The 27,042-nt window shown below is 41.6% G+C and overlaps 1 protein-coding gene and 1 pseudogene across 4 annotated transcripts in view; one reads left to right on the top strand and one right to left on the bottom strand.

Moving 5' to 3' along the window:
• FMO1 (flavin containing dimethylaniline monoxygenase 1) overlaps positions 1–26,604 on the bottom strand; it is a 39,899-nt gene extending 13,295 nt beyond the window's left edge. The window contains exons 1-3 of one of the 4 annotated variants that reach the window (XM_023207028.2): positions 26,462–26,581; positions 16,298–16,435; positions 7,329–7,517 (exon numbers count right to left, since the gene is read on the bottom strand). In XM_023207028.2, the coding sequence (XP_023062796.1) occupies positions 7,329–7,517; positions 16,298–16,429 (321 nt within the window). In that variant the 5' untranslated portion in view covers positions 16,430–16,435; positions 26,462–26,581. Of the gene's footprint in view, positions 1–7,328; positions 7,518–16,297; positions 16,595–26,452 lie in introns of those variants that run through there. The other 3 variants (XM_023207027.2, XM_023207029.1, XM_023207026.1) reach the window with 3 other exon arrangements.
• LOC111539221 lies at positions 3,464–4,070 on the top strand (annotated as a pseudogene).
• Positions 26,605–27,042: the final 438 nt, after the last annotated feature.

Here is a 27,042-nt window from a genome sequence, read left to right as displayed (position 1 = left end):
GTAGTATAGTTTGAAGTCAGGTAGCGTGACGCCTCCAGCTTTGTTCTTTTGACTTAGGATTGTCTTGGCAATGCAGGTGCTTTTTTGGTTCCATATGAACTTTAAAGCAGTTTTTTCCAATTCTGTGAAGAAATTCATTGGTAGCTTGATGGGGATGGCATTGAATCTATAAATAACATGGCCTGAATATTTTTGAGAGCAGTCCTCATTTCAAAGAATCTATTTTTTAGTGAGTACGTACATGTATATGATTACTGGGCTTTGGTTCAGGAAATATATGTACAATAAATCTCAGACAAGTCAAATTTAAAAGGATATATTATTCACTGACCAAGAGGCTTCCTATCTTTCTTGCTTTTTAAAGTTTTAAATAATATAGGTTTCTTAAGTCCCTCTTAATGGGTTCACTGTTTGGTTTATACTATTTGAAGTGCTTATTGTGTTTCTGCATTTGTATTGCAACTGTCTTTTCTAAAAGTAAATTTTCAGTGAGTTTAAAATCCTTCAAAATATATTTATTTTTAATCATAAAAATAATAAATGTATAGCCTGGGCAACATGGCAAAACCCCATCTTTACAAAAAAATACAAAAAAATTAGCCAGGTGTGGTGGCCCATGCCTGTAGTCCCAGCTACTCAGGAGGCTGATAAGGGAGAATCACCTGTGCTTGGGAAGTCAAGGCTTCAGTGAGCCATGATAGTGTCATTGCACTCCAGCCTGGGCAACAGAGTGAGACCCTGTCACCCACCCCAAAAAAGTTTGTCATTAAAAATTTGGAATATATAGAGAGGAATGAGAAGCAAAACCAAACATAATCAACTACAGATGACATTTGAGTAATAGCTATTTGTGTTTACTTTTTTCTTTTTTGAGATGGAGTCTTGCTCTGTCACCCAGGCTGGAGTGCAGTGATGCAATCTCAGCTCACTGCAACCTCCGCTTCCCTGGTTCAAGTGATTCTCCTGCCTCAGCCTCCTGAGTAGCTGGGACTATAAGCACGTGCTACCACACCTGGCTAATTCTTTGTATTTTTAGTAGAGATGGGGTTTCACCGTGTTAGCCAGGATGGTCTTGATCTCCTGACCTTGTGATCCACCCACCTCGGCCCCCCAAAGTGCTGGGATTACAGGAGTGAGCCACCACACCTGGCCTTGTGTTTACTTGTTAAAACTTTGGTGAACATCTAGCTTTTTAAAAATTGTTCTAAAATGGCCTTGTGCCTGGCACAGTGGCTCATGCCTATAATCCCCACCCTTTGGGAGGCCAAGGCAGGAGGATAGCTTGAGCTCAGGAGTTCAAGACCACTCTGGGCAGCATATTGAGACCTTATCTCTACTAAAAGTTAAAAAAAAATTAGCTGGGCATGGTAGTATGTGGCTGTAGTCCCAGCTATTAATACCTGGGAGGCTGAGGTGGGAGGATTTCTTGAGCCTAGGATGTGGGGGCTGCAGTGAGACAAGATCCTGCCACTGTACTCCAGCCTGGGTGACAGAGTGAGACTTTGTTTCAAACAACAACAACATAATAAAAAAGGTCTTGGGCAGCATATAGTAAAGGAAGTACTTCAAATTCAGAAATTCTGATGCATTAAAAAGAATATTTTTATATGTTGTATATATTCATTATGATAATGCTTTATTTTTACTGTATCCATTGCCAAATAAGGAAGTGGAATAAAATACTCTTTGGAAATCTCTTTAGGAGGATGTACTAGTCCATTTTCACAATGCTGATAAAGACAGATTAGAGACTGGGCAATTTACAGAGGAAAAAGGTTTAATGGAGAACTCACAGTTCCATGTGACTAGGGAAGCCTCACAATTATGGCAGAAGCAAAGAGGAGCAAGTCACGTCTTACATGGATTATGTCAGGCAAAGAGAGAGCTTGTGCAGGGAAACTCTGCCTTATAAAGCCATCAGATCTTGTGAGACTTATTCACTATCATGAGAACAGCATGGGAAAGACCTACCCTTATGATTCAGTTACCTTCCTCTGGTCCCCTCTCACAACATGTGAGAATTCAAGATGACATTTGGGTGGGGATACAGCCAAGCCATATTACTCTGCCCCTGGCCCATCCCAAATCTCATGTCCTCACATCTCAAAAGCAATTATGCCTTCCCAACAGTCCCCCTCAAAGTCTTAACTCATTTCAGCATTAACTCAAAAGTCCACAGCCCAAAGTCTCAGCTGTAACATGGCAAGTCCCTTCCACCTATGAGCCTGTGAAATCAAAAGTTGGTTAGTTACTTCCTAGATACAGTGGAGGTACAGGTATTGGGTAAATACAGCCATTCCTAATGGGAGAAATTGGTCAAAACAAAATTGGCTACAGGCCCCATGCAAGTCTGAAATCCAGCAGGCCAGTCAAATCTTAAAGCTCCAAAATGATCTCCTTTGACTCCATGTCTCACATCCAGGTCACGCTGATGCAAGAGTTGGGGTCCCATGGTCTTGGGCAGCTCTGCTCCTGTGGCTTTGCAGAGTACAGCTTCCCTCCTGGCTGCTTTCACAGGCTGTCATTGCGTGTCTGTAGCTTTTCCAGGCACATGGATCTGACATTCTGGGGTCTGAAGGACGGTGGCCCTCTTCTCACAGCTCCACTAGGTAGTGCCCCAGTAGAGACTCTGTGTGGGGGCTCTGACCCCCCATTTCCCTTCTGCACTGCCCTAGCAGAGGTTTTCCATGAGATCCCTGCCCCTGTAGCAAACTTCTGCCTGCACATCCAGGCATTTCCATATATCCTCTGAAATCTAGGTGGAGGTTCTCAAACCTTAGTTCTTGACTTCTGTGCACTTACAGGCTCAACACAATGTGGAAGCTGCCAGGTCTTCGGGCTTGCACCCTCTGAAGTCACTGCCTGACCTCTATGTTGGCCCTTTTTAGCCACAGCTGGAGCAGCTGGGATTCAGGCACCAAGTCCCTTGGCTGCACACAGCATGGGGACTCTGGGCCTGGTCCATGAAACCACTTTTTCCTCCTAGGCCCACAGGCCTGTGATGGGAGGGGCTGTGGTGAAGACCTCTGACATGCCCTGGAGACATTTTCCCCACTGCTTTGGGGGTTAACATTGGGCTCCTGGTTATTTATGCATATTTCTGCAGTTGGCTTGGATTTCTTTTCAGAAAATAAGGTTTTTTTTTTTAATTGCATTGTCAGGCTGCAGGTTTTCTGAACTTTTATGCTCTGATTACCTTTTAAAACTGAATGCCTTTAACAGCACCCAAGTCACCTCTTGATTGTTTTGCTGCTTAGAAATTTCTTCCACCAGATACTCTAAATCATCTCTCTCAAGTTCAACATTCCACAAGTCTCTAGGGCAGGAGCAAAATGCCACCAGTCTCATTGCTAGAGCATAAGAAGAGGCAGTACAATGAGCTCCACAGAGACAGTGCTGGGGCAAGTGAGAGCTGGATGGGCACTGGGCAACTCTGTGCCTTGCTAAGGAAAACTAACTAAACATGGGCAAAGAAGATCCTAAGAAGCCCAGAGGCAAAATGTCATCATATGCATTTTTTGTGCAAACTTGTAGGGAGGAGCATAAGAAGAAGCATCCAGATGCTTCAGTCAATTTCTCAGAGCTTTCTAAGAAGTGCCCAGAGTGGTAGAAGACCATGAGAAAGGAAAATTTGAAGATATGGCAAAGGCGGACAAGGCCCGTTATGAAAGAGAAATGAAAACCTATCGATAGGAAAGGAGTTCAAAGATCTCAATGCACCCGAGAGGCCTCCTTCAGTCTTTTTCCTGTTCTACTCTGAGTATCACCCAAATATCGAAGGAGAACATCCTGGCCTGCCCATTGGTGATGTTGCGAAGAAACTGGGAGAGATGTGGAATAACACTGCTGCAGATGACAAGCAGCCTTGTGAAAAGAAGGCTGTGAAGCTGAAGGAAAAATACAAAAAGGTTATTGCTGCATATTGAGCTAAAGGAAAGCCTGATGCAGCAAAAAAGGGATTTATCAAGGCTGAAAAAAGCAAGAAAAAGAAGGAAGAGGAGGAAGATAAGGAAGATGAAGAGGATGATGAGGAGGAGGAAGATGAAGAAGATGGAGAAGATGATGAATAAGTTGGTTCTAGCACAGTTTTTTTCTTGTCTATAAAGCATTTAACCCCCCTGTACACAACTCACTCCTTTAAAAATTGAAATGTAAGGTTGTATAGGATTTGTTTTTAAACTGTACAGGGTCTTTTTTTGTATAGTTAGCACACTACCGAATGTGTCTTTAGATAGCCCTGTCCTGGTGGTATTTTCAATAGCCACTAACCTTGCCTGGTACAATATGAGGGTTGCAAATTGGCATGGAAATTTAAAGCAGGTTCTTGCTGGTGCACAGCACAAATTAGTTATATATGGGGGTTGTAGTTTTTTCATCTTCAGCTGTCTCTGATGCAGTTTATATGAAATAATTGTTGTTCTGTTAACTGAATACCACTCTGGAATTGCAAAAAAAAAAAAAAAAAAAAAAAAAAAGGTTTCAGCTGTTTTGTTTACATTCTGAATGATTCTAAGTAAACACAGTTTTTTTTATTAGTATTGTTGTCCTTTTCATAGGTCTGAAGTTTTTCTTCTTGAGGGGAAGCTAGTCTTTGCTTTTGCCCATTTTGAATCACATGAATTATTACAGTGTTTATCCTTTCATATAGTTAGCTAATAAAAAGCTTTTGTCTACACACCCTGCATATCATATGGGGGTAAAGTTAAGTTGAGATAGTTTTCATCCATAACTGAACATCCAAAATCTTGATCAATTAAGAAATTTAACATAGCCCACTTATATTTACAAACTGAAGAGTAATCAATCTACTCAAAGCATGGGATTATTAGAATCAAACATTTTGAAAGTCTGTCCTTGAAGGGGTAATAAAAAAGTATGTTCTAACCTTTACATGAGGACTCTATTCTTTAACTCCCATTACCATGTAATGGCAGTTATATCTTGCAGTTCCCACATTAAAGAAGACCTGCGAATGTATCCCCAAAAGCATGAGCTTAAAGTACAAGACTGCTGTGTTAAACTTTTTGTTGACATTAGTCTCAGTGAAGACTACAAAAATGGTGGCTATAGATGTCTTTTCCCATTTATCTAAATATGGACTGCTCAGGAAATGAGACTTTCCATTAAAAATATTTTTAATTAATTGGGCCAACTTTTAAAACAAAGATGTCACATTCAAAAGAGCATATATTTTCCTATATTATGGTTTGCCCCATCAAAAATCCAAATAGGAGGAAAGAAGACACTTAAATTTTGCAACTCAGTATGAATTATTCAATTTATTTGAATGATTTTTGTTTACAAAACAAACTCATTCATTAGTCATGTTTATCTGCTTAGCAGTTTAGGGAACAATTTGGCAATTTTGTAGTTTTCAAGATTATGGTTTTCTTAAAGTGCCAGTATTTTAAAATAGCATTCTTGTAATTTTACATGCTTTTGTGATGGAGTGCTGTTTTGTTACAGAATTTTGACTTGGATTCTTTCCATTTGCATTTGTTTATGTAATTTCAGGAGGAATACTGAACATCTGAGTCCTGGATGATACTAATAAAGTAATAATTGCAGATTTTTTTAAAAACAAATAAGCAAACAAACAAAAAACTATAACAAGAGTCACCTTTACTCCAGTTCCCAACAAGTTCCTCCTCTCCATCTGAGACCATCTCAGCCCGGACCTTATTGTTCATATCACTATCAGCATTTTCATCAAAGCCATTCAACAAGTCTCTAGGAAGTTCCAAAGTTTCCCACATTTTCCTTTCTTCTTCAGAGCCCTCCAAACTTCTCTAACCTCTCTGCCAGTTACACAGTTCCAAAGTCACTTCTACATTTTTTAGTATCTTTTCACCAACTCCCCACTCTACTGGTACCAATTTACTATACTTGTTTTCATGCTGCTGATAAAGACATACCAGAGACTGGGCAATTTATAAAGGAAAGAGGTTTAATGGAGAACTCATAGTTCCTCATGGCTGGGGAAGCCTCACAATCGTGGCAGAAGGTAAGGAGGAGCACGTCACGTCTTACGTGCATGGCGGCAGGCAAAGAGAGAGCTTGTGCAGGGAAGCTCCGCCTTCTAAAGCCATCAGATCTCATGAGACTTATTCACTATCGGGAGAACAGTATGGGAAAGACCTGCCCCCATGGTTAAATTACCTCCCACTGAGTCCCTCCCCCAACGTGTGGAAATTCAAGATGAGATTTGGATGGTGACACAGCCAAACCATATCAGAGGGCTTTTAAGGTCAGGAATGTGAATGTAAATTTTATTTTCCACTTATTTTGGTCAATGTCTCCATTTCTGTTGCTTTCTATGTATAATTTTCTGTGAATTCCTCATCATCCTCATCTCTGATAGGAGAGGGAGAAAGGAGAAGGGAAACATAGATTTTCATATGTTTCTTGGAGAGGAAACAGAGAAAAAGAGGGGGAAAAAAAGAGGACAAAAAGGATATATTATTCATTTGTCCCTGTCCTACTACCTTCCTCCTGTCTTTAACCTCTGAAATGGGAGAGGAATGGGGCATTGTAGAATAACAATATTCAAAGATTTTTCTATTTTCAAGAATATCTAGGAAAGATTTCCTTCACATAGCAAGGTTCTCTTGTGTATGGGCCACTGCACATGTTTATTCCTATAAAAGGATAGTCAAGAAGAGAGTGGGAGCTGGGAGTGGTGGCTCATGCCTGTAATCCCAGCACTTTGGGAGGCCAAGGTAGGAGGTTTGCTTGAGCTCAGGTGTTTGAGATTGCGTGGCCAACATGGTGAGACCCCATCGCTACAAAATATAAAAAGCTAGCCGGGTGTGGTGGTGCATCTGTGTTCCCAGCTACTTGCGAGGCTGAGGTATGAGAATCACCTGAGCTTAGGAAGTCCAGGCTACAGTGAGCCATGATCACGCCACTGCATTCCAGCCTGGCCAAAAAAGTGAGACCCTGTCTCAAAACAAACAAACAAACAAACAAACAAACAAACAAACAAACAAAACCAAACAGGAGACTGGGGAAAGGGGCTGGTAGTTCTCAGTGTCCATGTGGGTAGGCATTTGGCCCAAGCTGAAAATGTGGCTTGATATTTTTTAGGTTCCCTAAGATACTTGGATATAAGTATTGCAAACTAAAATTTTATACTTGTGAATCTTTACACAAAGTATCCGCCCCCACTTGAAGTGGGGAGTGAGTATAGGGAGAAAATAAATCCAATCAGGTGTCATTAATATTGCCAGTTTAGTATCTCATCTACAGAGCCCATGGCTAGGCTGGAGAGATAAGAGAAAATATGTAAAAAATACTTTGTGACTACTGACTGATGTTTTGTGTCTTACCTTGAATTGAATGTGTTTCAGAAGGTTGAAGTGGTTTGCATACATTTTGAGATATTCCAGGAATTGAGAATTTGGCACATAGTTTGGATAATCTTCTGGGAATGGAAAGTCAGAGTAACAAGACATCTCCTTGCAGCTGTTGGAAACCACAGACTTGTAGAGACTGGCTCTGCCTTCTTCAACATGTTCCTGTACAAACAGTGCACACACATGAACATTCATTGTATGCTCACAAATAAGCCTGGGAAGAACTTACCTGTCCAGATGCGCACAGTATCACTGCCAAGCACAGGATAATATAGAAATATATGAGAATCAGGACATAGTATTTATCTGAATGATGGACAATTGCTAGGTAATTTGGTTTTATGGGGTATTCTGGAAATGATTATGGAGAAGATGGTTCAGATTATGAAGGATCTTGTATCCAAAGTTAAGGAATTTGGATTTTACAGGAAGGTTATGCCAATCTACTGAACGTTCTAAATATAGAAGTGATTCATATCACTTCTAAATTTTGGAAAGATAACTCTGGTTCTACAAAAGGTGAATTAGACAGGACTAGGACAGAAGGAAAGGGGCGTTAGCCCGGAGCCTAAAACACAAATCCACTTAATTGCTAATGAGGGCATGAGCAGGGGCAATGACAACTGGAACCCAGAAAGGTGAGATTTGTGAGATGGCAGTAAGGTAGAACATATAGGATTGCAAAATCAATTAGATTTAGGGGTTGAGAGAGGAAGCAGTCAAAGGTTTCCAGATTGGACAACTGTGTGTGTGGCATAGCACTAACCAATTTCCCACCCCCAGTTTTTACTCAAATAACTAGCAAATATCAATATCTCATAAGACCACAGCAAAGTTGAATAATAAGCAGTTTCAGTAATGTTTTTAATATATATTGCTTCTGTCTTTTGGGCAGTAGTAAGGAGGATTATTCTGATTTCAGTGGGAAGGTTCTTGTATTTTAACATTATTTACCATCTTGCATATGTATAGTTCATTTTTCCTGTGAAATAAAAATTATTTAATTTATGCAAACAAGTACAAACATGAACATAAATCTCACATACAGAGAGGGCTTTCTCTGTTTCTGCAAAGGATATGAATTGATATCCATATAGATTCATGTATCTGCATGAAATATACAGCAATCACAGATAACAAAATTATAAACATATCTCTGTGGTTTAAATTAATGTTGTTTATCTCATTGACTGATAAGAGTTGATTATAACCTGCTTATCTGTGGCCCACCCGTCACACAGACTCAGCTAAAATGCTTGAGAAAGATGACTATTTAAATCGTGATATTTTATTCAGCTGTTATATCTAAAGCAGTGTTATTCAAATATAGTCTGCAGAGTAATACTGATATGAATTGTTGTTACCAGTCTGTTACAGGATAAATACAGAAATCGAGAGTAAGCATTTAGAAACTTTTATAGCAATAATTTGACGTTGCTCAATATGTAAGCATGTGGACACCGTTTTGTTGAACAGGATATAAATCAGTCTTGTTTTTGTCTAACTTGTGTGATGAGTTTGAGTTGTGTACTAGTCATATGCCATAGGACTGTATTATCATGTGCAGTGTTTTAAGGTTATTTTGCAAACTGTCACCTAAAAGTGCATTAAATCTGGAATCATTTGCTTTCACTGAAAGATAATTTATATTTACACTTATAGTATAAGTTATTTGAACTGGTTACGGATAAAAGACTGAAGATACATTAAAAAAATGTAGCACTATCAGCTTCATTTTGGATAGCAGTTAAAAAATACCCTGAACTTGCTGAGACTGGTTTAAAAATCTCTTCCTCATTTCAATCAACATAGCTCTGTGAGCCTCCTTTCTCTACTTTGACTGCTGTTAGGCAATGTTTAGAAATAGTTTAGATACACATTATCCCCTGCAAAGAGCATTGCCATCCATTCAAACCAGATTAGGTAAATTGACAACCAGGAAGCAAGATTAATTGTCATATTAAAAACCTTAAATAGTAATATAAAAATGTGTATTTAAAATGTGTCTACCAGTGTCTAACATGGAGAACTGCAATTTCATACAAAATATTTGTTTGGCAAAAAGTTACAAGGGTAATGATGACTCTCTGTGTCAATTGCCTGTGTTTCAAAGAACAATGGGTTCATTTTTTGTAATTGTTTTCCCTTATATCTATGTTGTTTAATGACACTTACTGAAATTAATTTTATAATTTCTGACTCTATAAGTTTAAAATTTACGTTTTGTATTTTTTCTTTGTGTGATTTTCATTTTTCTAAGGATTCTTTTTATTATATTTGATAACAGTCTACAATTAATTGGAAAAAACTTGATTGTTCTTCACTGTTTGAGAAGCTCAGCACCTTTTAATTTTGTTAGGATGTGCTTGGGTAGTCTTATTAACATGTGGATGCTGACTCTGTAAGTCAGGCTGAGCCTGAGATTGTGCGTTTCTTTTTTTTCTTTTCTTTTTTTGTCTTTTTTTTGAGATGGAGTCTTGCTCTGTTGCCCAGGCTGGAGTGCAGTGGCCCGATCTCGGCTCACTGCAATCTCCACCTCCTGAGTTCACACCATTCTGCTGCCTCAGCCTCCCGAGTAGCTGGGACTACAGGTGCCTGCCACCATGCCTGGCTAATTTTTTTTTTTTTTGTATTTTTACTAGAGACGGGGTTTCACCGTGTTAGCCAGGACAGTCTCGATCTCCTGATCTTGTGATCCGCCTGCCTCGGCCTCCCAAAGTGCTGTGATTACAGGTGTGAGCCACTGCGCCCGGCCGAGATTGTGCATTTCTAACAAGCTCCTATGCAGATGCTGCTGGCCCATGGACCATATTTTGAGTGAGAGTGCTTTAGGGTGCCCAATAGGATGTATAGAGACCACATAAACACTTTTGAATTTACCAGTGGCCACGTTAAAAAAGTAAAAAGAAATAAGTGAAATTAATTTTAAGAGTATATTTTATTTAACTCAATATACCCAAAATATACTTTTTCTCTCTCTATATATAAATTTAATATATATATAAATTTGTGTGTATATATATATAAATTAAAAATTTTAAAGCATTTTATAATGGCATGTTTAAATATCAGCGATTCATAGGAACTGAATAAGCCAGGGAACCATTTATTTTATGAAAACTTAAAGCCAATAAACTGACAAAAATAGAGGGAAAAAGAAACTTTCTGTTTCTCAAAACATAGGAAGATAATTGTCAAGGCAGAAAGATGAAGTGCTTCCAGGAAACACTGAAGCCTGTTGTGAAATAATGTATCACAGATGTTAATATATGAGAAACTGTAGCCTAGAGAAGAAACTTAGCCCTTAGGATAAAATCTAAGACCAGTACTTACTCTTGTCTCTCTTTCCTTCCACTGATTGTTTCTCCTGGAAATAGAAAAGGTCTGGAGTATTTGGCATATACACAGAGAGTATGAGTCTATGCCCCTTCTGAATGGTATTGGTAGGACCCGGGCCCTCACCTCCAGTGTTCACCTCACTGTGCAGTGTGCCCCAGTGATTTCCAGGCCCTGCCAGACTTCAATACCCAGCCCGCACCCTCCCACCCGTGCTGCAGATACTCTGAGCATTGTACCTGGGGGTTCCAGCAGTTGCCTTGAACTCTGACAGTGGAAACACATGCCCTCTAAAAAGGGATGGGGACACTTAGGAGAAGATTTTTGTTTTCATGAAGAGAAACATGGGTGAGTGGAGAAAAAAGGAGAGGAGCGTTGAACTGTGGAAAGAGGGAAGAGACTAAGAGCACGAGCAGAGGGGTTTCTGTCCTTCTGGTCCATTTTGGTCCTGCAGTGCAGTGGGGAGGTCACCATCATCACTGGCATACTTGCTTGGACTCCTTGAGACACAGCCCAGGATTGGCCTGATTCTTGAGCTGTGAAACAGACTCCAGAAATGCATGCAATGTAGTTCTTAACAGAATAGGCCTCAATGTCAGACTGCCTGGGTTTATACTCAAGCTCTACGTTTTTAGCTGGGTGATCTGGGAATTTTCTTAACTTTTCTCAGTTTTTATATCTATATGCTGGAACAACAATATTATATATCCCCTAGGATAAATTGGAGTGATAGCTATCATGCTATTGGAACAATGAAGCAATGGCATCATGCTAATGGTACTAATGGAACAATGCCTCTAGGCTGTCAATAATATTAATCATTATTTGTATTATTCTTTCACAGCTACCATGGAAATTTATTTTCTTGAGCTTGTGTCCATCAGGCAGGAGTGTAGGCAATGGGAAGAAAATTTTGTCAAGTCAGTTTTCTTTCTCATTTTAAAAACAGATATAAAGTGATGATAAAATTCACCCCTAAATAGAGACCTTCTCTCTATATGCACAATATTCACATCTCCTGTTCTCCAAGAATGTTAATTTCTTCCTTCTTTTCATTTCCTTAAAACAGCTGGCACCCAGTTTACTTTGTTGCCCCTTCTCCCGGGTGAGATTCAGACTCTCCCTGGAGGGCAGGGTCCAGTTCCTGGGTCTATATCGCAGGAGAGCTGTGGATACCTCAGAGGAAATTTGAGGAACCTTCAAGAATGTAAGCTCCATGAGGATAGGGGCCTGTCAGGGGTACCCCACTATGATAGTAATTAAAACATGTTTATTGGATATATGAATACACGTTTTAGAAATAAGGATTTTAATGAAAGTTCACAGGAATCAGATTTGCCAAACCTAAAGAAGAAATAGTTGAGGAACTATTCCTCAGTGATTTATAAGTGTGAATTATTTTTACACTTCATCATTGCCCTCACTGAATGTAAAAATATGTCATATGTAAGGCACATCGTAGTGTTTCAATCAATGTTTGTTGAATAAACGAAAGCGTGCATGTGCCGAGGAAAAGAACTGGATGCACATGAGGAAGACATTATTCTAGGGAGGGTTAATGGGCCCCAGCAAATGTTACAGGGAGGTGAAGGATGACGTCCAGTGTTTCTACCCCACAGTACTGTTAGTCACCTCTAGATGATGTCTGTGTGCTTTTACCTGAAGACTGTTTCTCAAAGTCTCTTCCTGCACTACAATTATCTGAAAGTAATATTTGATGATAATTCCTCAAATTTTGTTTCAAGTGTCACTTTGTAACGGTGATAGTCAACCTACAGTGTTACTTTCCTAAGCCTCCCCTCCCTCTGAAGAGTCTGAGAAGTGTTCCACGCGCATGCCTGGCCTCTACTTGGGTCAGAAGTGGTTCTTTATCCCTGTAGCATTTTTCTTGTTAGTGGTTTGTACCCCCTCTCCTTCCCCAGGGTATGATGTTCTTTCTTTTCCATTGTAACTCCTGCCTGATCTCGCTTTTCCTTAAAACTGTGGTAGCTGGGAGAGGCCAGAGTCGACATTGTGAGTGTCCAGTGAAATGCAGTAATTTATTTATTTATTTTTGTCTTGTCTTTTCTTTTTGTGGAGAATGGGGTCTTGCTATATTGCCCAGGCAGGTCTTGAACTCCTGAGCTCAAGCTGTCCTCCTGCCTCTGCCTCCCTAAGAGCTGGGATTACAGGCATGAGCCACTGTGCGTGGCCAAAATGCAGTCATTTATAATGTCTCCATTCTCTGGGCCCTCTCCCTATCTGGAAATGGAAATTTTCTCCACATGTGTTTTATTGGATCTCTGCAATTTGCCTTTCTACTTTTGCATTAGGGTCCCTTCTACCCTAAGGCAATAAGAATTCCATTTTGAACACTTTCTGGCAAGCATAGCCATTGCCAGGGCAGGGTTTTTGATTCTAAAGGTTTTAAATGGGCCACCTACCTTGAGTGCAAAGACATCTCTAACCTTTGTGTGTGTGTGTGTGTGTGTGTCATGTGTGTGTGCCTGTGTGTGTTGGGGAAGGAGGGAAAGGAATGCCTCTAGAAAGACTCAGGAGACTCATTGCATATAAGAGCTGAATGTACCTTTAAGGCCACCTAGTTTAGGAATTTCCAGTCAAGCTTTAGAGGAATCTCAAGGTATTACAGAGGTGCCTAAAAAGGCTGCAGTGTCAAGGGAAGGCTGCTGCATGAAGGTGAGGGTGGATTTTCCTAAGCCCCCTACTAATTCAGCTTTTGTATGTGTTTCATACTGGTCCCATGTCTTCATTTTATAAATGAGATAATAGAGCTGGAATGACTTGTAAGTTGGGTGCCATTTTACCTTGGCTACTGCTTGATACTCCTCTTACTCATCTTTTTGATGTCCAATTGCATTGTCCAGAATATTTCTTCTTCTTTTTTTTTTTTTTTTTTTTTTTTTGAGATCTAGTCTTGCTCTGTCACCCAGGCTGGAGTGCAGTGGCACAATCTCAGCTCACTGCAGCCTTTGCCCCCCAGGTTCCAGCAATTCTCCTGGGTAGCTGGGATTACAGGTGCATGCCACCGTGCCTGGATAATTTTCATATTTTTAGTAGAAACGGGGTTTTGCCATTTTGACCAGGCTGGTCTCGAACTCCTGACCTCAGGTGATCTGTCCACCTTGGCCTCCCAAAGTGCTGGGATTACAGGTGTGAGCCACCGTGCCTGGTTGACCTCTATTTTTCTAATTCTCCAACCCCATTTACCTTCCCCACACCCTCTTCACCCTCTGCAGGTGCCATATTTTCTCAATAGAATTGAGGCCTCTGGTGTGCGTGCTCTTATATCTTCTTCCTCTACCTCAAAATTTCTCCTCCATGTTCACCTTCCATTCTCCTCTAATCTCTGGGGAGGGTGTATCTCATGTCTTCCCACCTTGCCAGGGCTAACCCTTGCACCTGTGCCTACAGTTCCACTCCTCCCTTTTCCTGCCAGGATCATGTCTCAATTTGGATTTATGTGCTCAGTTATTTCCAGTCATCCAGATAGTTTCTATTTGCCCACAAAAATCTTTGGGTCTTCCCATCATGCAAACAAAACAAACACAACAACCAGGAAATCTCCTTAATTTTGTTCCTCATTACCCATTGCTTTTTAAACTGAGTGTAAACTGCTTGCCCAAACATGTAGCCACCCTTTTCCCTCCCATTCCTCCTCTTACGTGTACCTTATGCACCAAAAAGCTATTTTAATTTTCCAAATATGCCCAGTACTTTTTCTTTACTGTCCCTACCCTCCCTGGTGTCTTCTGCTCAATCTTGTCTACCTGTTGAAATTTTTCAAAGTCCATCACACACTACCTCTTCAGTGAAGCCTTCTCTGGCTTCCTAAATGTGGCTATCATCCTGCTCTCAATGAAATGCCCACAGCACTGTTTCTGACTTGCAAAATCCTAGCCTTCTTCCATCTGCCTAACAGCTCCTGAGGGCAGGGTGAATCCTCGTCATTTTTGTGTCCCCCACAGTGCTTTGTGCTTTGCGCACTTGTGTTTGACCTACCTGATTTACACAACCGGAAATGGGCCCACCTGGATCTAGACCCATTTCTCGTGATTCTTAGATCAATGATTTTTAGTGTTAATGATTAGGTGCCTGTGACCTATAAAAGGAGCATTTATGTCTGGTGTTGCAGGAGGCTAAGTACTGCTTTTGATCTTTAGGTTTAGTTTTTGTTTTGACTGAGATTACTTTAGTTAAATAACTCTGCTAATTTAGTTAGGCAGTTTCATCTTTCAAGCCAGCTCCTGACCCTGACTGATTAGGTATGCTTGTTTGGAATGATGTTGTTAAGAAGGATTCTGAGGCTCCCTAGGGGAAAGGCATCATGTTTCATGAGTCATGTCTTCGATGGACATGGAAGGGGGAAGATTTTTGGTCTAGGTGTCAGGTTTCCGCCATCCTGTTGGAACATGTGTGGTTTGATTCCTGAGAAGAGGGATGCTGTTTTACCTGGTCCTCTTTGGCGGTCTCTAGGCATTGATGATCACATTTGGTGGTGGGTACACTTTAAGATATGCAGTTCTTTATGTGATGCCAAGCTGCCTATGTTGGAGGACTGTGGCTAAACCAGTAACCTTGGCTTCTCTGGAGTTTTACTCACTGAGCTAGAAAATAATTACTTTATTTCAGTTCCAAATTCTACCTTTCTGTAATAGAGAAATGCTGTGTCTTTCTCTCAGCCCCTCAGGGGATCTGAGGCCGGGTTATCTGATACCTTGCTGCTTTTCACTCTTTCTGACAGCTTTCTCCTCAGCAAATTTAAAGCTCATGGGAAATGTTTTTGCTCAAAAGGAGGGAAAATAGAAACTCTGGAAAGATTTGATGCAAATGTTTCCCTGACTGAGCCATGGAGTTCAGAGAACATTTTCCCTGCCCAGCTTCAGGGTTTCACTGGCTTTAAGAAGGGCCCTTGTGATCTCATGGGACCCCAGGCCAGGCAAGGGTGGGCTTTATCGTCCCCTTTCCTCGGTCCTTACCCCTTCATTCCTTTCTCCGATCTGGGCAGTAACCCTGCTGAGACTTGAGTATATTACTTTTCTTCTGCTCAGGGAATTAAACAAAAGACTCAAAACTCACATTCTTTACTTCTGTTTGTTCTTGGCCTGCACTGGGATTGCCGGGGCAGCAGGACCTTAATTATGGAGCTCATCCTACACGGAGCCCTGAGTCTTTAATGCAGATGGAGCCAGGCTGGGAAAAGAAGCAGGTAAAAGCTGCTCAGTCTTGCAGGCAGAGGCTGAAATTCATGCTCTTGCCCCTAGCACTGCCGTCTCTGGCCTTGCTTCAGATGCCCTTGTCCTGCTCCTCTGCTCCTGGCCTCTCCTGGCCTGGCCCAGTTACCCCATTCTCTTCCACACTTCTTGGGCATTTTTGGAAACACTTCTTCCCCTTGGCTCTAGATAAAGTGTACAAGTCTGTTCTGACTTCCACCCAAGCTCACCCGTGTCCTGTTTCTTTTACAATTTCAATGGCTCCTCGTGGCCACCTGTTTAGCAGACATTTCTAACCTTCCTCAAGGCCACCAACCCTTGTGAAAGAAGCACAGATATAATTTCCCAGCTGCCAAGCCATTCTCCAATAGACAAAGTTGTTGAAACCTCACTTACGGTGAATCTCCACAGCCCTCCAAGGTCGTCGCTCCTCTCAAAGCAGGTGGGCTCCAGTCCTTCTTCCAGACAGCACTTGATGGAGGCCAGGCCGCTGACCCCAGCTCCCACAATGGCAACTCGCTTGGCCATGTTCTCCTGCATGGGAAAAATGAAGCAGGCTTTTTATTCATACGCTCCACCCTATCCTTGGCTGCTCTAACAAGCCAGGAAAAATAATTTGGAGGATTAGGCAATTTGCTCAGTTTGAATCTTCTGTAGCGGGTCTCTGGTGTGTGAATGTGAGAAGGGAAGTGTTCAGATCACAGGTAAACCCTGTGCTTGGTATGTTCCCACCCCTCATGCAGCACTGGTGCCAAATGTTAGTACAGTTGTCAAGGCTGTAGCTTGCTGGCAGAGCTGCTGGAATTGGACTTTTTACTGGACAGAGTCTTGCACTTCAGACTGTGCTGCTGTCTGTAGTTTCCATTCTGCAGCCCTAGAACTGCACAGATCAGCAGACTAGGAAAAGGTCACCTTGTCAGACTCATTCTCTTTATCACATACAAAACTGAAGCTCAGATTGGTTGTGGTGACCTGACACAACACCACACAGCAGCTGGTGGGGTGGAGTTGGGACCAGGAGCCACCACACCTGTGGTACCACAGGTACTACTACAGCATTGCCCTGTGTGATCCTGCCCCGGCACAATGCCACAGCCCCAGCTGTGCTGTTGGTATGTCCCTTTCACAGGTCACCAGTGGGAGAGAGAGAGGGTGGCTGCCAGGGAGGGTTTGTGGTAGAAGGGTAGGCATGCAAAGCCATCCCTCCCCTCTCAATTGAATACTGATTCACCTCCAGGGCACATGGCACAGTCACTACTGGGATGGGCCAGAGAACCTTCTGGCACCAGGCCATGTGTTAATAACACATGTATAAGAACACTGAGAGGCAATAGAGTGCATTGATTAAGCAACCAGGCTCTGGATCCAGGCTGCCTGAGATAAAGCCCAGCTTTGTCAGTTACTACGGTATAATCTCGGACAGATTAACCCTTCTGTGCTTCACAAATATAAAGAAAACAATAGTAGCTTCCTTGAAGTGTTTTGTGAGAATCAAGCGAGTTAATAACGTAAAGTGTCTCAGAATAGCTCCTGGCACATAGTAAGTGCTCAGTAGCTGTAAGTTATTGAAACTTTAAAAGCATTTCCAAGAACTGGTTTCATCTGCCTTTCACATCAATGATCCTCTGTTCTTTATTTTTTATTTTTTTAATTTTTTTATTATACTTTAAGTTCTAGGGTACATGTGCATAACGTGCAGGTTTGTTACATATGTATACTTGTGCCATGTTGGTGTGCTGCGCCCATCAACTCGTCAGCACCCATCAATTCATCATTTATATCAGGTATAACTCCCCAATGCAATCCCTCCCCCACAGGTGTTGGAGAGGATGTGGAGAAATAGGAACACTTTTACACTGTTGGTGGGATTGTAAACTAGTTCAACCATTATGGAAAACAGTATGGCAATTCCTCAAGGATCTAGAACTAGATGTACCATATGACCCCAGCCATCCCACTACTGGGTATATACCCAAAGGATTATAAATTATTCTACTACAAAGACACATGCACACGTATGTTTATTGCGGCACTATTCACAATAGCAAAGACTTGGATCCTCTGTTCTTTTAATTCCTATAGCATTTCTGGTCAGTAGCACACACATTTAACACTAAATTATATGATGTTAGCTTTTCCCCCCAATATATTTTTGTGACAGTTTTATCTCCCTAAGTTTCTTAAGTGCAGTGCCCCCAAAGACATAATTTTTCTAAAAATTTGCTATTTTTTATTTCACAGGTGAAATCTCTTCTCAAATCTGGATATGCATCTTTTGTTTTTTTGCATTAGGAACCTGAGAGAAGCAGCTCAACTATGGAGACTAAAATATCCAGTATTTTAGTCAATATTGGATATTTTAGTTCTAACTATAGAGACTAAAATACTCAATAATTTTTAAAATGAAATAAAAAGGTCCTCTTTTTTCAAGCAACAGGTAAAAGTGTTGTAGGGCTGCTTGCTTCCTGTAGCAACCAGATATAATTTACTGGGGAAGAGCTAGTAGATTCCTTTGGGGGGAAGTCATGTTTTAGGCCCTGATGGACACTATAAAATCAAAAACCTTGTATAATTTCTCCCTCTCTGGGCCCAAAAGGAGTAAGGTGACCTCACATTTAGAGAGGCAGTTGAAGTATGGGTATTGGGGGTGGACACATGTGTTTCAGAATCCTGCTCTATCATGAGTCAAGTTGGTGACATAGGAAAATGACTTATCCCCTTTGAGCCTCAGTTTACTCCTTCGCAAGATGGGATAGAATGCTACTCTTTTTTTTTTTTTTGAGATGGAGTCTTGCACTGTTGCCCAGGCTGGAGTGCAGTGACACTATCTCGGCTCACTGCAAACTCCGCCTCCTGGGTTCACGCCATTCTCCTGCCTCAGCCTCCCAAGTAGCTGGGATTACAGGCGCCTGCCAGCTAATTTTTTGTATTTTTAGTAGAGACGGGGTTTCACCGTATTAACCAGGATGGTCTCAATCTCCTGACCTCACGATCTGCCCGCCTCAGCCTCCCAAACTGCTGGGATTACAGGATTGAGCCACTGTGCCCGGCTGAATGCTACTCATTTTTGTACGACATAGTAGCCATTTGATAAAAAATATCCACTTTTATGAGAAAAAGAATTCCAGGAAAAAGGAAAGGGTATTGCCTATATACATATGATATTGGCAGTTGTGCACAGAAGCATGCTGCCTCTATAAAGATAGCAGGTCTGACCATAGCATGACATTAGTGCCCACAGCAGGACAGCAGGAAACAAAGCCAGTTCTTTGTGTTAGGGGAGGGTGAGGAGCCATTTCTATGAGCTGGGTTGAGAAAAAGGGTGAGGCAATTTTCCTACCTCCCCTGAAACTAGAGAGGAGGCCGGTAGAGGGGGGTGTTTTCTCCCTGGAGAAAGGCTAGTAGTGTTTATCCTGCAAGGATGTCCAGAAGGGTGTCCCAGACAGAAGGAATGGGCTCCTGGTGTGGGAAGGACCAGTGTTATGTATTTCCTTGCCTGGGATGTAGCTTCAGGTAAACACTGCTGACTGAAAGCACCTGGCTCGTTTAGTAAGAAGGGACTAGCTACTCCAAGTGCCTGGAGAAGAGGGAAATACAGCTGGAGACCTGGATCTGCTGTGAGCTAACTGTGGAGATCTTGAGCAGGGGACTGAACTGCCTTGGGCTCACTTTGCAAAAGAGGATCTAAGTAGTCTCTTAATCTAAGCACCTGACTCAGTAATGTAAACATTTGCCTTTAAACATTTAAAGGATCAACGTGGAGAGAAAGAGTAGAATTATGGCCAGTGGTGGAACTGAAAAGGCACATTTTTGCGTATAGCCCCTTCCAGTGTTTCAAGCTCTAAAATTGGCTTTATTCAAGCAGCGTCTAGATGACACATATTTGGAGGTATTATAAGCAGATTAACAGATCATATAGAGCGTGGAATCAAATGCCCTATAAGAGTCTATCAACTCAGATCTGTGATTCATTCTCTGATGAGTTCAGGCATCAAACGCTCAGTGGCTTCTATATTGCTAAGCTCAGTGGATTCTATATTGCATATTGGCATTGCAAATGAAGAAAAAGGCATGATGCTTTCTCGAGAGCAGCAATCAGTCTGATCAGGAAGTCAGACATGAAAATAAATAATTACAAGAGTCTGTGTAAGATGCTAAGACAGAAATATATCTTATGTACAAATTGCAATAAGAGCATGAAGAAAGAGGTGCCGATTCTGACAATGGGTTAGTAGGGAAACAACACAGAGGAGTACTGTTTGCTCCAGATTTTGAAGGATGAATAGACTTCAGTGGGCAGAGGAGGGAAGAAAGTGGACTTTAGAGTTAGGGAGCACTGACACGAGGGCTGGAGGTGGTCACAGAGGCGTGTGAGGCTGCTTGAGCCCACAGTGAGCTTGCCTTACTCTTGACTCCTAGACCAACCACAGTGTATCATTCACAAGACATTGTTGATGAACCGATCATGTCTACTAGTTTTCTGTCTGTATAAGGCATATGTTTCCCCAAAGTAGGCATTTTCTTTGGCTCATCTCTTATTTTCTTGTAGTTCCTAGCAACACACTTGGTCTATAATAGCTGTTAGTAGGCATTTTCTTTGTCTCGTCTCTTATTTTCTTATAGCTCCTAGCAACACACTTGGTCTATAATAGCTGTTGTGTAACTATTTGGCAGTGGGTTGATTTTGTGATGCATAAAATGAATTCATTCATCATCTTATATCCATTTCAACTGAAAAATTAACTCAGGCCAGGGGTGGTAGCTCATGCCTGTAATCCTAGCACTTTGGGAGTCCGAGGTGGACAGATCACTTGAAGTGTTCGAAACCAGCTGGCCAACATGGTGAAAACCCGTCTCTACTAAAAATACAAAACAATTAGCTGGGCGTGGTGGTGTGCACCTGTATTCCCAGCTACTTGGGAGGCTGAGGCAGGAGAATTGCTTGAACCTGGGAAGCGGAGGTTGCAGTGAGCTGATTGTGCCACTGCACTCCAGCCTGGGTGACAGAGCAAAACTCCATTAAAAAAAAAAAAAGTTAACTCAGTAAAAATTTGCTATAAGCCAATATCCTAGGTCAAACATTCCTTCCTCAAAATTATCTTTTATTGGCTAGTCCAAAGGTAGTGAGCTATCTCAATTGATTGTTCACAGTAAGTGACGGAGTTACAGATTTAACTCCTTGTTCTACTTTTTCCCCCCTTCTCACTACTGTACTTGACTAGTCTTAAAAAACACACAACTTTTTGTTAAACATCCAATAAACAGAAGCCTTCTTCCTAGGCCACCACCATACCTTAGCTGGACCAGATGTAGTCAGAATTATCTGAGCAGTAAATCTCCCTGGGGCTTTTCCTTATTACTATTTTATTATTATTATTATTATTATTATTATTATTATTATTATTATTATTATTATTATTTTTGGGATGGAGTTTCACTCTTGTTGCCCAGGCTGGAGTGCAATGGCATGAACTTGGCTCACTGCAACCTCCGCCTCCCAGGTTCAAATGATTCTTCTGCCTCAGCCTCCCTAGTAGCTGGGATTATAGGTGTACACCACTACGCCTGGCTACTTTTGTATTTTTAGTAGAAACGGGGCTTCTCCATGTTGGTCAGGTTGGTCTGGAACTCCTGACCTCAGGTGATCCACCCACCTCAGTCTCCCTTATTAATTTTTAAGGAGATGAGATCTCACTATGTTGCCCAGGCTAGTTTTGAACGTCTGGGCTTACGTGATCCTCCTGCCTCTGCATCCTGAAGTATCTGACACAACAGCCATGAGCCACCATGCCTGGCAGTCTTTTGAGTTTTTCATGGGACAGGTAGAGGGTTTAATTTGATATTTTTGTGGTTACCTACCTTGAAAATTTCGGGTTTATTTTTGAAGACAAAGTCACAGTATATCTGGAATCAGAGCCATGGGGTAAACTAGAAATGTGTATTTAATGATTATATTTTAGAAAGTGAAGGAAATGAGTAGGGAAATATAAGAATGACAATAAAAGAAAGAAAGAGAGGAAAAGAAAAAAGGACACAAAGTCTGTTTCAAAGTCACCCTGAAAGGTATTTTGTTTTTTCGTTACATTTTCAGTTCAGATCTGCTTGGTGTATCACCACGTTCCCATCTGAGTTGTTGTCAAATGTGAGAAAAGCCAGTATGAAAGCACATGAATGTGGAGGCGCACAGTGTCAATATCAGCCTCACTCTCAGATCAAAATTCATGCTTCCAACCACTCCTTCAAGTATTGACAGTTACATGAAATCAAACCGATTTCTTATTTTTTATTTGAAAGACGGAGATTCATTTAAATCAACAAACTCATATTCCTGAAGCCCCAGACTGTGGTAAGCAGACCTCTCTCTTCCATCCCCTCACCCCCACCCCTTAACCACAGTGAGAGGAATGGAAGATGAGAAAACACGAGGGCCTCTGCCAGAAAAGGCTGCCCCAGATGTGTGGTGAGCACAGTGCAGCTGTGGCTGTGGTGGCAGCTGCCACAGGCCCCTCCCTGTAAGTTAAGTCCCTGCAGCCACAGCGGTGGGAGAAACATACTTGTAGAAGCAAGGCCAGTTCAGCATCAGAAGGCAGAGGCAGCGTCACGGACTCCCAGCCATGGGATGGATGGAGGGCACAGGGCTCAGGGACAGAACAGGCCAGCGGGAAAGAGGAGAGGCCTGGCGGGAGGCTGAGGCCCCTAAATTTTGGCCCCAGGGAAAGAGACAAGGCCAGTTGGTCCCGTTTTGATGGGTATGGGGAAGGGACTGTATTAGTAAGCACAGGGGGAGAGGCTGCCAATAGGCACCCCAGATGTGACAGGATAGGCTGAATCCCCACCCTGGCAGAAGGGAGCTTGACAGCTCTGGGGCTCTCTGGGAATGTCACTGCTAAAATGGATATATATATATATATTAACCATTCATGGGAGGGCAGGGGCAGGGCCTGGGGTGGGATCAGAGGATCTGGCATCGCATCCTATAGCTGGTCATGCCTACCTGAGAGGCCTGGAGGAAACCAAAGTGGTTTAAAATATTTAAGTGTGCTTCTTTAGAAAAAATTTTGTCTCCTCACACCACTTTTTATTTAAACTAAAAATAATTTCTTGTGAGTGACTGCTTTGCATTTAGAGTGATTGATAACACTTTATAGGGATTTTGTTAGGGTGAAAAGTGCACTGACATGCCACTGCTGTTACTGGAGTGTGATTTCCCGTGCAAATGCAAAAACAACATTTAAAATGTGATTGCTCCTTATGTGGATATGCGGCAGCACTCCTCTGGAGGGGGCACCAGCTGTAGGGAGTCTGTCCCTTGCAGACCCCTGAGCCGCGACGGATGAATAAAGTACACCGACACACAGATATTCTGCTCTGCCAGTCCAGCTGAGGGTCTGAGCCACTTACAGGCTCGCTGCTGAGCCTTGTAAACAGTTGCACCTCGGCAGGAAGCCTGTAAGCAGCCGGGACACTCAGAATGTCTGTGTGTCACTGTACTTTATTCATCGGTCACTGGGTCAGGGGTCTGCAAGGGACAGACACCCCACAGCTGGTGCCCCTCGAGAGGAGTGCTGCCCCAGCTGGTGACGCATGTGAGGCGCTGTGTGAGGAACTGTGCGAGGAATGCTGTGAAGGAAACGCAAGGGACCGCCCGAAAACGAAGGTGAAAAAAGGAACCCCGCGGTCAAGTCAGTGAGTAATCACTAAGTCATTACTGCCGCAGCGCCCCTCACACGGGGCTCCAACTGCGGCAGCCTCCTCTCCAGGGGGCACCAGCTGCGGGGAGTCTGTCCCTTGCAGACCCCTGACCCCGCCATGTATGAATAAAGTACACTGACACACATGTATGCTGCTCTGCCAGTCCAGCTGAGGGTCGGAGCCACTTACAGGCTCCCCGCTGAGTCCTGTAAACAGTTGTGACTTGACCCTGATCAGCTAGTCAGACTCACATTTATTCAGTAAGATTAATTAACAGAAGCTTGAGTCAACACTATTAGAGGGTAGTTGACATTATGGACTTCCCGAATAAAAAGCACTTAAGCACCTGCAGTACATCAAAGGTTAGTTTTAAGATCATATGAGTAAACAAGCTAGCTAGGTAAACTACTCTGCCTTCCTTTGTTACTACTTTAATTTGTTTAACTAAAGGTAAAGATCAGGTTGCCTTCAACCATATCTATTATTGAAGTTATGCAAATTTATTGGCCTTCCAAGAAGATTTGTGTCTATCTCTATAATAATTACCTTTAATATTTTTCCCATCCCAACATGGATATTTAATAAAAATTTGGCCATTCCTTTGTTGGAAGTTTTAAAATAAAGTTATTATTATTTTAATGAGAAAAGCTTCAGTAAAGCTGACTAAATATAAAAGAAATAAGTAATAAAAATAAGAAAATAGGACTAAATTAGGAAGGTAGATGTCAATGGGTGAAAATTGAATTAGAAAAGAAGTAAAATAACTTAAGCAACATAAAATTACTAAATGAGTTGGGAAATCACTATTGGTTGTATAAAAGTGACTGATTTTTAACTACAGGGTTAGAAACTAATACGCCTGTTTTTGTGAATTTTATACTGCTTCTTCTACTTTAAAGTTGTAAAATACAAATATGTAATTTACAGAAGTCAGATTGAGTATCTGCTTTGGTTTAGCAGGACAATAAATCATGAGGGGTCTGAACATGAAGTAAGGCCTGCCTTGCCCAAACTGCAGAGGTACCGTGAGTTATTTTAAAATTTTGAAGAAGCACAGTGATTCTTGATGTCAGTCGAACACTGTGCTAACTATTAGCTGAAAGTAGTTAACAGTTTTAATATTTTATAAGACTGTGTTCCATTTGGTGACATCATATCTTTGCAAAGCTGGGTGTTTGGCGATTGCTATGACAAAAAGCAAGCATTGCATGAAAACCAAGGTGGAACAGAAGTGAAGGGATCATGTCTGATCTGATTCCAAGGTTTGAGAAGTTGTGCAGAGCTCAGCAGGTACATAAACCCTATTATTAAGTAATTGTGATTAAGAATGAAATAAAAATATTTTTCTTTTAGTTTGTATATTACTTGTTCAAACAACTACAAAGTTGTTAGAACATAAATAATTATTAAGTTTTTGTCTGCTTAATAAGAGGAGCTATAATCTGGGGGCACCATGAAGAACTCACATACCAAGGGTTCCTTGAACCTAGCAAGTTGAAAACTCCTGGGCAAGAGTCTTACTTTCTGAGTTTATTTTATTGACCTGGAGATCTTATTTGCTGGTGCCAAGAAAATGCATATGATACTATATTTGAACTTTGCACTGTATCAATTAGCCAATGTTTAACTGTTTCCAGTGTGACTCACCTATGCATTTACTAGGAAGCCATTGGCACTGTCAGATTTGTATCCAGCCCTCTATTTATGCATTCCCCATCTTCTCCTCCTTTCTTTCTCTCTCTCTCCCTCTCTCTTTCTCTCTCTCGCTCTCACACACGCACACACGCACACACCCACCCACCCCTACACCTTAGTGCATGAAAATACTTCAGAATACTGGTTGGCCCAGACTGCACAATGATACCCTATTCCTCAAATGGGTTGTGACATTTCAGGAGTAATCAGAGATTCAGCTGGATGGCAGTTGGGCTGGGTGAAGGTACCTACTTAGTCCCTGGGAACAAAGGAGAACAGCTAGTAAGACTTGGGTCCGAGGAGGGCCATACTCTGGGATTTCTGTCCACTAGCAGCAGCTCCTCATTTACCCAAATGTTCCTAACCACAACAAGCAAATAACAAAAGTTCTCCCAGGCTTTAGGTCCTCTGTGCCAGTTACAAGGCTATAGCAGGTTCCCTAGGATGCAGGGGAAACTCTAAGAAATAACCAAGGACTCAGTTTCTCCATCTGCAAAACAGATAGCATAGACCTGGATATCTAAAAATGATTTTCAAACCCTTGATGTTTATAATCTTGTTAATTTAGCTGGAGCGAGATTAGTAAAAAAGATCTGCCAATCACATGGAAATCAATAAATTTTGACCTAATGCACAGAATGAAGCATGAAACACTTTTAACAACAGAAAAAAGATGACATGACAGAACAGATTAATCAAATTCTAAAGGGGCTTGCCTTTTGCTTCCCACTTGTGCTAAATGCCAACATTTGGTAGTCACCCTTCAAAAGCTATGATCTCATACAATATGAGAAGCTGCTGATGGAAGCACTAAAAAAATGACTTTCCCTCTTGCATTAGAAATCCAAGTTTTTCCCATTTGATTCAACCACTTAATAATCTACCCAGCAGTATACTTATGTGTGTACATGGAAGACATAGATAAGTATACTGCTGGGTAGATTATTAATCGGTTGGATCAATGATATTGTTCCATTATAAGTATCCAAACATTTACTACTCCTTACTACTCCTATACTTTGGGCCAAGGAGTAGCCAGGGTTGGCCAGAGAAAGCTGCTTTCTGATAAGGTGGTTCTTCCCTGGAGCACAACAACAAAACAGGAAAAATCCAGGTCCCACCTTCCTCATCCAAAGAAATCCAAGATTATATCTAGTTACTTACTTTATGTACTTGTAATTTCTGGTGCCAATGGCTCTGCCACAGAGGACTCTGGTATTAGCAGAAATCAAAATGAATCAGCATGAGCAGTGCTGGCTTGGGAGCCCACAGCACAGTGGATGAACCTGGTCTAAGAGATAAGGAATGTTAAATTTGAAACCCAAAGTTAGCTGTTGTTTGTATTTTAACTTGTTGATTAACGTAACAGTGAAATGCTAGGAGAAACACTGTCCGGTGGTATGTACTTTAGACTCACTCTTCTGCCTACAGAGTGTAAACTAAGTTAGGGAGTTACACCAGCATCCTCACTTGTTCATCAGTTTTATTCTCTAAGGGGATGAGAATAAAATAAGACAACTATGTTAACAGTTGCTACACCACAGATTCACTTTTAAGGACTTTGATCCATTTCACCCTTAGAGACAATTATTATTTTTAAAAAATCGTATATTACTCACATTAGTAAACTCAATTTGTAAAAATTATTGTGTTCACCAGCTATTATTATCAGAGTCACGTTGGAAAAATTGTATAACTTTTCTCAGCTTTAGTTTCTTCAATGTAAAATAGGCATAATCAAGTGACTGCCAGGG

This window comes from Piliocolobus tephrosceles, chromosome 1 (genome assembly GCF_002776525.5).
Source record: "Piliocolobus tephrosceles isolate RC106 chromosome 1, ASM277652v3, whole genome shotgun sequence".
NCBI classification, from domain to species: domain Eukaryota; kingdom Metazoa; phylum Chordata; class Mammalia; order Primates; family Cercopithecidae; genus Piliocolobus; species Piliocolobus tephrosceles.
This window is presented reverse-complemented; position numbering and strand designations above follow the sequence as displayed.